Below are 12,009 nucleotides of genomic sequence, written 5' to 3'. Positions count from 1 at the left end.
AAACTTTGGCCACCAGGTCATCACTGTTGCTACTGGCTTGAGTATATCAATTAGAAAAAGGCTTGAGTAAATCAATTAGAAAAAGGCTTGAGTAAATCTAACTTGCTTGAGTAAATCTAACTAGCTTAAATAAACTAATTAGAACCTTTAGATGTTCCCAAAAGGAATAAGTCTAGGGAATTACAGTCACACCTCTTATTATATTGCTCCTTATTTATGAACCATTTTGATATTTTACACATATACATTAATATGCAACCCCAGGGGCTTACATCTGGTGAGTATGGGCTTGACACACCCAGGGCCCTGGAGCTGGATATCATCATTATTCTCTTTCTTGGTGATTATCTCTCTCTCTCTCTCTCTCTCTCTCTCTCTCTCTCTCTCTCAGGGTAACTTGGAATTTTTTTTTTTTTTTTGGCTGGTGCAGCATAAGCCTCAGGCTTCCTTGCGCTATATGGCTAATAATAATAATAATAATAATATCACAAGTGACATCATGAATATTGCTAGCCTTTTTTCTCCCAACATAGCCTTGCAGAGCAGTGTTCTTTATTCTGTTTTCAACTCTTCCACCAGTCATTGTTTCTTTTTTTATCATTATATACATAAGACATGTACATAAGATAACATATAATCAGGAGTGGTCTCGGGTTTTTCTAGGGGGGGGGATAAAGTAGTGTTCCAGGGAATTATTAAGCTTTAATCATCATGCAGCAGTAAAAAAAATCCATATTGCTTTGATTATGGGGGGGGGGACACCATAACCCATTTAGCTCCTACCTGGGATCATCCCTAGAAACATGATATAAGGCAAATAATAAAGTACTGCTTGTTCTTCATAAGCTCCTTTATAATGCAGTGGCATCATGAAATACCTCACCTGAAAATGTGGTATGCTCCATCCTTTCTGAAGGAGTATAGCACACACATGCACATACACACTAATTACTATCATATGTAATTCAAGAAAGTGTTGTATTTTAGCATATACAGGTATTACATATTCATCATGCTTTTGTCTACAAAAATGAGTCAGTCTATACTCTGCTAGGTGCACTATGGCCATAGTTGCCGATGCTCCTAATAAATCCCCAAACAAACAAACAATATACTCTGCTACTGCTTATGACATAAAATGCATTTAAAATTGCAGCGAGTTCACGTTCATGATCTAGTGTTACAAGAAGAAGAATATGAATTTTGACAAAATCTCATAGGGTGTCTGTTAACTTTAAGCCTTGGAATTACAAAATAGATAGCTGTACTGTTTTGGCCTCTTAAGAATGGCAGATTAACCTTTTTGTGATAATGTTTGTTTGAAAGTAGTGCAATACCAAGGTGACCACAAAGTTGGGTCTATAGTGCACATTAAGATCATTACATAGTTTAAATTATGGCAGCCACAAAAATACAAGCATGCAAGACAGTCTTACCACTTTCCAGTTAAATGGAAGTTAGTCTTTACACTGAAGATGAGCTTTGAAAAATAAGGATGATTTATTTTGCAAATTTCTCCAAGTAAGTTATCCTTCATCCTTAATTTGCAAATCTGTGCCACCGTTATTTGTTGAAACCTGAAAAGCTTGCATTAGCTGAATCTGTATGACTTAACATTCAGCTGTTTTTAGAGAATATGTGCCAGGTGGGAAGGAGCAGCAGTGCGTAGCACACGCTTCTTGATTAAACCGGGGGTCGAGCCTGTCACCACCGAATACGGAAGATGCGGAAAGGCCAGGGAATGACCATCGCATATCCCGGAGCAATATGGCCTTAGTTGCTAATGCTCCTAAAAAAAAAAAAAAAACGAAAAAAAACAGAATATGTAATTGGCTCTTCAGGGAATGTCAAATTCATGGTTGGCTAGGTACACTACTTTCAAGTACTCTGAATCCTGCACCAAGTCTATAAAATTGATTTTGTAATATTAGAGCCCAGTAATGACTGAATACTCAGTTGGATTATCCAACTGTTTCAGTAAAATGATTATGCCAATCAAATTATTTATATAATTTGTATTAAAACTTTTATTACAGTGGATGAATCAAGATCTTGTTACTTCAGTAACTTTAAATTATTTGCAATACTATAATTGGAGTACCAATAGCAGATAAGATGTGAGCTTTAGAAACATTCAAAAATGTAAGTCATGTAATAATGAAAAGATCATCATTCATATATTGCACTTATACAAACTGCCATTACAGTTGTATAAGGGTGGCAATATAAATTTACAACTATCCAAAATTTACCTTGCTGAAATTAAATTTTCATTCAGGTGACTTTTTGATATTTTGTGCTTGTTCCTATGATATCTTTTATAATATTTGTATCATGAATTATGTCTGTACAAGTAAGTTTTCGTGTGTGAGCTGCATGTTAAATCCATAATATCGCACAGGGGGATGCCTCGCATCTTCTGCCTGACATTGGCATGGTGGAAGAGGCCTCTAAGAATTCTTCCAGCCTTCAATAGCAGTTTAACCCCGATCTCTCCAAATGAGTCACAAGTACCAAATATACTAATATAAAGATGAAGATGAAAATTTGTACTGAATTCGTCATCCAACCTTGATATAAGAGGGAAAAAAAGGTAATCATTAAACCATCTGCACTTTTCTACTGCAGCATTTGACCCAAGCACTACGGTTATATTCATGTAATCAATAATTTTCTGTCTATGATGCCAATTAAACTTTACTTTCTTTCTTTCTTTTTTTTTTTTTTTTCATTTCTATAATGAAGAGAATTTGAGTTTGTCAATTCAAAATATTTACTATGAATAAATGTTTTTTTTTCTGTCTATTTTGCCAATTAAATTTTACTTTTTTTATTATTTCCTTTGTATAAAGAAGAGATTTTAAATTGGCATTTACTTAATTATGAAACTATTCATTTAATTATTATTAACACACAAGCAAGCTAACCTCCAATAAACACAGAGCTTCATCCAAAATTGTCCAAACATCATCTGTTGAATCAGTAGCATCTACTACAACAAAGAAACCTTGAGAGATAACTTCTTTCCTGAAAAAAAAAAAATAAATAATAATAAAATAAATTTTTGATGATGATCAAGAGAAAATCTGCACTACTTATACGTACATAATTCAACATCTGCATTACGAAATAGGGTATGCTGAAAATTGCTGCCAACAAATATAGTAATGTTGTTGTTGTTATTATTTATACAGCAAATTAGTACCTATTGCACTATATTAAGATTATATAAGCATGTTTGGGAGGGGGATAAACTCGCAGGGGGAACCCTATTCCCTCCAAAATCAGCTAACCATAGCCTAAACTGATAAAATCTAAGAATTCCTCCAGTCTCTAACGTGATTCAAACCAAGATCTCTCAAATGAGTGACAAGTGGTAAAACCACTATGCTGTTATGGAGGACATACTGTATATGTTGGCAGCAATATCAAATATCGAAATGTATAAATTCACCTCCACTAATTAAAAGAAAAGTTTTTTGGTTTTAGGAATAATAAATATGATGGTGGCAAAAACACAAGGCAAAGTAATTATTAAAATTGTGAATTTCATTATTGGGAAAAGAATTATTACTGCAAAAAATATTTGAATTTACTTACTTTGGAATTGTGTGGAAGTACATGAACATTTGAGCCAGTTGAGAGGGTGTCACAGATGTTTCATCTCTTAATTTCGAGCATGAGATGATGATTACACTTTTGCCATGAACATCTCTAGAACCTTAAAAGAAAGGATATTGTACTATTAGAAAAGAATTCGGTGACTACAGTAAATGGCATTTGGTGTGTAGAAATCATTCAGTGGTTCACTGAAATAAACATTAAGTGATTAGTGCTATATTTCATAAAATACCATTCAGCTTTAGTGTGCAATAAACAGAAGATGTTCTATCCATTTTGTTGTATTTTAAAATGAGTGATTTTACCAAGCAGCCAATTTGAATCAAATTTTGTTTCAAATTTGGGAAAAGTGCAACAAAAACCATAATATGTTAAAAACAGCTTTCGGGAAAATTGCTATTGGTCATTCAGAAACATTTCAGTGGCTTGTGAAGTTTAAAGAGGACTGCTTGTCCCTTGAAGATGATCCTTGCGCTGAATGCCTTTCAACTTCGAAACCCAATGATTTAATTGCCTTCTTCCGCCTGGTGAGGCATGGACTTGCATCACTAAATTTCTGGGGTCATTTCCTCTATCGTCCCCATACCTCTGTCTTTTCCCCCAGCCTTCAGTCTCCCCCTACTCTGTCTAAATCGCAGTGTACACCCCACACAACTTATCAATTAATAACGTCCAAATTTAAACCATGCTTACGTAAACCTCTCTTGGCCTTTTATATTCTAGCGCTAACCCCCCCCCCACATTTTTTTAAAATTTATTTATTTTTTTTTTTTTCACATAGGTCCTTGTCACTGAAATCTCTGGAAGCTAGGTGGCAGGGCCTGCCAGAGTACAAAAAATCTACATCTACTGGGTACCTGACCTGCCTTCCCGGGGTCAAGTGCGGTAACGGTGGGTCCCAACAGGGGCCCAATGGCTAAATGGTCAGAAGAACAATGGTACACAACACTACACATCCATCCACTTCCCACACACTTTTTAAATCTCTGGCCTTTACAGAATTCTATGCTACACAAACAGAGTACACAACACGGAGATGGGGGAAACCCCTAGTGCCGTCAGACAACTAACACACTTTGCACTTTGCTTGTGTTCATGATCTGATCAGGAGTGATCAGCTTTTAATTAACCATGAAGTTGCTAGCTTAATTATCATATCTTATGGGACATGTCAATCAATTTTAACACAAGATTTGGCAATGAAATGCATTACAGCCTAGTTCATTCCTCCCAGATGATTACAGAGATAGTGTTCTCACACATAAGGAATTCTCATGAACATGCTGCTGATAGAGCAGTTTTTCCAATAGGCACTGTGCCTACATTTTATGAAGTTTTCAGAGCCTAAAAAAAAAAAAAAAAAACCCTAAAAAAAAAACATATAATTCAAATAGAAATGAATTATTTTATTCCAACAATAAAATTCTACAAACTTTCTACAAAAAATTCTATAAAAATTCTACAAACAAATGTTTTAATGAAGATTTCTATGCTAAATTCTTTCTTCGGTATTTGCTCTCAGCAAAACCATTAATGTTCTCATCAAAGTTTGTATTGCAAGCGCTGAATAAGTGTTGTTGAAATAACTTCAAAACCAAATTTATAGAAACAATTTCAAATTTATTTAAAAACAAAAAAAAAAATTAGACTTAACATAATAAGACCTTGGAATGAAAGCTCTTATTATGGAATGAATTACTGTTAATCCACACTTTGTTTCTTCCATCATCACTGGAAAAAAAAAAAAAAGAAAAAAAAAGCAAACGCAAAGACAATCTGAAATGCGAAGATGATACTTATCATATAACACTTTGTTCTTCCATCATCACTGGAAAAAAAAAAAAAAAAGAAAGAAAGCAAATGCAAAGACTGAAATGTGAAGATGATACTTATCATATAACTCATGATGCGGCACTGTACATTGTGAATTTTTCGCACTTGATCAAGCAACAAAGGAATATTACAAAAAACAGGTCTATGATGATTGCGCCATTATATTTGGAGAAAATGATTGGAAAAGGAGTGTTCAGAGAATTAGTGTTTCCAACAACAATGTCTCTACATACCTGGTGCTTTCCATTCAAGAATTTCTTACACAGCATTTCATCACAACATCCCCTTCCATTATACTTCACTAGATCATTAGATCTGCGATTTCACTCCCCCCCCACCACCAACACACACCAAGCCTACAGCTCCTTTGAATGGGTCACAGATTTGCAATTACTGAGGAATTTATTCACAATGAGACATAGGAACTTTTAGCAGTTGCAAACTAAGCCTCTCAGGAATGCAATTAAAAGTTGCAGAAATGGTGGAATTGATATATATGGTGGCAAGGAGGCTACTTCAAAGGAGATCCATCCAAACTGCTGATGAGCATCATCATTTCCCAAATATTAAGTGCCCAAACTTTTTGATATATCATTCATTGATAGCTTGATTCCAATTATGTGTAGTGGAAATAGTCTTTTTCTCTCTCTGTATTTCTGATTTGGCCATATGTGCCAAAAATTCTAGTTCATCAATGTTCATGGATTACACTGGATATGCTCTTGAAGGCATCTGCTAACTATTGCAAATCATAGTATTCTTGTGAGCTTACAAATATTTCAGTCATTACATCTTATCCTTCATTACATGAAATTTATTTTGAGTACTATATGAACAATCTCCCAGAGTGCTGCTTTTACTTCGATTTTCCATCAATTTTCCAATGGTGAAGTAAATTTTTTTTATAAATTAGTAGGTCAGCTTACTGATATAAAAGAGGTGGTGAAGAAAGATAACTTTCTAATCAAAATCAAGGTCGTGAGCGTGGTTTATAAATTGTATTAGTTACCAAGTCAAATCATTAAAATGCATTACACTTTCATCGTTATCACATGTTCCGTTATAAGAATCAATTTTAAACGCCTTTGTGATATTTTTCTAAAACACCTTTCTGGAGGTCACGACCATAAAACAATAAAAACAATCTGCACTTTCTGGTTTATTTGGCTTTTCTGTTACTGCATGCAATTATAAACGGGTAGTAAACTCGATCTTCTTGAATTTGCGAAAATATCGATTGCTGGAATTGTGTGGTTTTTTGCGTTATTATGGTGAAATGTGTTTCCCCTTTACTGAAATCTTCAGTCGTATAAAAAACATAAATAAATTTTCAGAATCTTCTCTTCATTGCTTATTTTTTTAAGCTTCGTAAACTTATTACTCCACGCGAATCGTGTTAGTTGCAATCTGTGTGCGCCATTAAAAAATGTTTATGCATGCAATCGTGAAATTTATAATTAAAAGAGATTATCTTGGAAACAAATGCCTATTGAAACATTTCTGAAGAAGACGACTCCTTGTGCAACAAACCAACGAGTGCCGAGTCAATAATGAGTGATCAACGAGTGTGCATTTAGTCGATGATGATGAAGAATAAACATTCTTTAACATTTGTAAGTCGCAAATAATTTCTCTATTATTATAATTTGCTTGATTTTATAGGCTACCTTTTTATTTCTTTCGATAAATCAATCATTGTTTAAACATAAACTAATTAGCTAGTTAATTTCATTGTTGAGAACGTAACCCCTATTTTTAACCTTATGTCTATGGAAAATAAATTCCCGCTTTACAAGCGCGCGCTAGGAACGAATTCCAGTATTGCCTATGTGACAAGTATGAAAAAAAAATAAATAAATAAATAAATAAAATAATAATAATAATAAGAAGAAGAAGAAGAAGAAGAAGGTTTCTGTTGGTCGGATTTTAATTAAATTTAAACAAATCATTCCAAAAGAGCTAAATTTAAAATTTCGTGAAAATCCATATACTGGGAATCATGTTATTCCATGCGAAAAGACGGTCAAATAAATAATAATTGTCAGTTTGTACTGGCCCGATTTTATGAAATTAGGAATGCATCGACAATTTTTTCTGAAAGAGTCAAATATAAAAGTTTAATGAAAATTCATCTAGGAGACGAGTTATTGCATGCAAACAGAGGGACATTGTGAAGACAATAAAGCGCTTTACGCAAATATGCTAACGCATCTTAAAACGATGCTAGCAACTTAAACATAATCGCTTCGATCCTCATGATCGAAATTGAATACTGTAAAATGTACGGATTTCATTTGATTTCAATAATTACCTTTAATAGATAATATAAAAAAAAAATCCCTATTTACGGCATGCCATAGCAGAAGGGGGGAAAAAAAAGAGAGAGAGAGAGAGAGAGAACGAAAGAAATAATAAACAATCCTAGTCAGGGAGTCAATATATATAAGAAACACGTAGCCCATAAGTAAAAAATTTCAATCGATAACTGCTTCTATTTGGTTTCAGAAATAAATACATAATCAATATAATTCTGATTTGTGAGTTTTGACTGAAATTGGGAAATTGGAAAATGATTTTGCTAGTCTATCACTGATTGGAGAGAAAGCAGGAAATGACCTTAACTGCTAAAATTGTTATCCATTTTTTTTTTTTTTTTTTTTTTGAGAAATAAAATTGCATTGCATTGTATTGTATTATTATTAAGCAAATCTTGTCAACATAAAATTTAATTCAGAACACAAAAAAATATATTGATGATCATTAAAGAGATGTGGCCTCGTTTGGCATTTGAGTAGGTGGGGTCAGTTTAAAGAAAATCTCCAAATATATATAAGAAACACGTAGCCTTTAATTTAATTTCACCTTATCAAAAATGTATCCTTTCTCGACGTTAGTAACAACCAGACTAACAGGTTAGAATGGAAGCAGATCGAGTTACAAGTCCTCGGACAGACCTTGGAAATTGTTTTGTGGTTTTAAAGAAAGGGAGGACAAAGCGAATGTGACTTTGCTTATTAATAGCTTACTTATATTCTAGTTTTTCAAGTTAAAAGAAGTAAGTAAGTTCTAGGGAATGACATCAGAAATAATATCTAATATTTATTAGTCACCATTGCTATCTGGAAAAGACAAATCACAGACAAAACTAAGGCAAAGCTGATTTTAGTGTAAAGATAGAACTGCTCTGCGGATATCAAGAAGAAAACGCATTCATGGATTTTTTTTTTTTTTTTTTTTTTATATGAAAACCCCAAACACGAAAGGTATCAAAACCTATAGTACTTAGTACCGTGCATGGGTTGAAGGAGAAGTATGGGGAGAGGGGGATGCCGGATTAACATTTACTATCAAAATTTTAATTTGGAGCCAAGGTAAAAAGATTTGAATTACTCAAAACTATTATTCTTCACTTATCATTCCTAATGCTATGCCTTAAATCATTATTTCTGACTCAAATTTAAACATAGGATATTGAACAAAAAGCCTCATAAGTAAATAAAAATAAATAAATTAAATTAAATTACCGTTGTGGAATTTAAAGTATTAAACAATATCCAAGATAATGTTTAATACTAGGGGAGGAAGGGAAATCATGGGGGAGAGCTCCCCTTATTTTTTTAAACAATAGGGAATGGAACAGTTGTTAAAGTGAAACATTTATACTGTATATAAAATATGCATTATTATATTTGAAGATAAAATATGATCTGCTGTTCAAACATAGCAAGTACGTAGATTACACGGTAATGCAGTTGTTATTACATCGGAAAATTTGTATTTAAAGTGAATTAATATTTTTACTGTTATCACAAACATAATATTTATATTTAACACGTCTGGTTTTGTTAATACTATGCTTTCCAAAACTGTCGAAAGTAAATATTATTTCAAAAATCAATTATCCACATGACTTGCAATTATGGAAGCAAAAAAAAATCTTCAGCACCATAAACGTTCATTAGTCGCTGATGAAGATTTTGAGAACTGCAGCAAATATTTAAGTGAAAAGGTGTAGTCAATGCAGGTCCCAGGTAAAGCTCCCCACTCCATAAGGATTTTTTTTTTTTTTTTTACAGCTACACGATGGAAGTTTAAATAGTTCCTTGAATTCGAATTTGGTCCCCTTTAGAAAACCAGGATACTCCGGAAAACTATTTTAGCTCCCCCGCCTTAGAAAATCTTGGAACCGCCACTGCGTGTAAGTTCTCATTTACAATAGGGATGTATTTTTATAAAGCATAGCGTAAATCGACACATGTTTTCATTGATATAAATAGGGGATGGATTCCTGTGTGATATACAAACAATAATTTTACTACCTACTGTCGATTAATTTACTATCTTCTGGTGTTCAACTAGCTTATGGGGAGGTAACAAGCTCTGAAGGTGGTGATCACTCCCAGATCCACTGACTGTAATAGTGAAGTTGTAGTTACCTTGAAAAACATGACCTGAATTTCATTCAGATCCTGTAGGTTAACTGAATGTCCAGGCGCGTTATCCAGGTTGAGCAAGGTTTTTCGACCTAGTTTTTATTCTCACAGTAATTATGAACGAATGTTGAGAGAGGCGGTCATCTGATCCTGGAATAAATTCATTCTCATTCGGAGTTTGATACGTGTCCAGGCAGGTTCTCCATATTGTATTCCTATTTACATAATTATGGCGACACTTGTTGGAGTCACACTAAAGGCACATTATTATATTAATAATGTCGACATTAACACGGAATCGTCAATAATGTGTTCAAAGTAAGTTAAATGCTTGACCTATGTCCGTCGCACGTTCATCCACAAAAATGTACACCAATCATCTTAAATTGACCGTGTGTAGTATTTAAATGATATTGCAATTTATCCGGTTTTAAAATTCACTGGAAAGAACATTCAGGCAGATCCATGTAGCCTTTCCAATCCTACTCCAACCGCACGCGATGTAATTTGTCTCTCTTTGCGCTGAAGTAATTTTTCAAATAAAGGGCAAAATAAAATTTACAATACACTGTTGTAGCAATAACAAAAATCGTGTATAAGATTGCGGGAAACAAACATCAAATTGGTGCTTTACTAACTAAATTATAATTTTTCGACGCCAAATGATTATGATTTTTGTAACAAAAAGTGGAACTGAATATGCGTGTTGAGACAATAATTAACAATTATTTGGCACTACGCATATTAATCGTCCTGATTTACACTGTGATGAAGTCAGAAGTTAAATGTGATATTTTATTTAAAGTATACTACATAGAAATTTGTAAAAAGAATAAGAGAAGTTTACCTCAATATGATATGTAGAACACTTCCGTATGATACTCTCCAGAAATTAAAACGAAAACAATTAAAAAATCGAAAATCTTACATTATAGTAAGAAATAATTAAAAATCAAATGAATGCAATTAAAAATTGAGTAAAAAAATTAATTTAACGAAAAATAATTTCATTCCTGTGTTCACGACATACGGTCGAAAAGCAGCGCCAGCTTCAGGAAGGAGAATCGTTTTGCAATTTTATTTTTCGTTAAATTAATTTTTTACTTAATTTTTAATTCGTTAAATTAATTTTTTACTTAATTTTTAATTCGTTAAATTGATTTTTAATTGTGTTCATTTGATTTTTAATTATCGTTAATTATTTCTTACTGTAATGTAAGATTTTCGATTTTTTAATTGTTTTCGTTTTAATTTCTGGAGAGTATCATACGGAAGTACTATACGTATCATATTGAGATAAACTTCTCCTATTCTTTTACAAATATTGATATCAACGCAGAACGTATTGAGCATTATAGCTCTGGTTCATACTATCAAACTACATAGAAATATATTTTGACAAAGTTTATCAAATAATTACCCTCTCTAAGCTCATTTCGAGTAGACTAGATGCTCCCTGCATCCACAGCCTCATCATCCTGCCCAAGGATAAAATGAGAATAAGTAACCAGCAAACATCTGTGATCCGACCTGCCCTCAACCAAATCAGCTCGCTCAGTCTTATGTTCCCAGTAAACACGATTGGACTCCTGAACGACTTAAACATCAACCCTGAGGCTATCTGCATGGACAAAGCCTACAGATCAAAAGTTTTTGCTGATACGATTTTGTAATTTTAGACCCTTCATTTCATATTTCATCGCTTTACATGGCTTTTGTGCTAGAGAATGATTTCTGCTCCTTCTCCTGTTCCGTAGCCTTTGTATCTGTATCTTTTATATTACCCAATACAGATATTGTATTGACATGTTATATTTGTGTTTACTCTCCTAGCATTTGAATGCTCTAGGGGTGGATGTAACTTTTACTTTACCTGAATTAAATAAAAAAAAAAAAAAAAAATGCCGATTCACATTCTGGACATCACTGATCTTGAGATGGACACGTAAAAAATACCTGGTTGCTCCCTTATCTTGCATATATTTTACATTATGCATGGCATTAAACAGCTGTACCATCTTCCGTAAGAGGGCGCCATTCCTGACTGACAAATAAGATCTTTATTGTACAGTACATCGGTACACGCAGGTACCACGACCATACAATACCCTTCACGGCACCA

At 33.5% G+C, this 12,009-nt stretch overlaps 1 protein-coding gene across 3 annotated transcripts in view; it reads right to left on the bottom strand.

Annotated features, from left to right (window-relative positions):
• LOC150090018 (pleckstrin homology domain-containing family G member 4B-like) overlaps positions 1 to 12,009 on the bottom strand; it is a 1,014,666-nt gene that overhangs the window by 253,782 nt on the left and 748,875 nt on the right. For all 3 annotated transcript variants that reach the window (XM_090389713.1, XM_090389714.1, XM_090389715.1), the window contains 2 exons: positions 3,601 to 3,721; positions 2,928 to 3,027 (listed from right to left, as the gene is read on the bottom strand). In XM_090389713.1, the coding sequence (XP_090245839.1) occupies positions 2,928 to 3,027; positions 3,601 to 3,721 (221 nt within the window). The remainder of the gene's footprint in view (positions 1 to 2,927; positions 3,028 to 3,600; positions 3,722 to 12,009) is intronic.

Source organism: Mastigoproctus giganteus, chromosome 2, assembly GCF_048544385.1.
Source record: "Mastigoproctus giganteus isolate SK-2022 chromosome 2, ASM4854438v1, whole genome shotgun sequence".
Taxonomy (NCBI): Eukaryota; Metazoa; Arthropoda; class Arachnida; order Uropygi; family Thelyphonidae; genus Mastigoproctus; species Mastigoproctus giganteus.
Note: the sequence above shows the minus strand (reverse complement) of the source record. Positions and strands in the feature narration are given on the sequence as shown.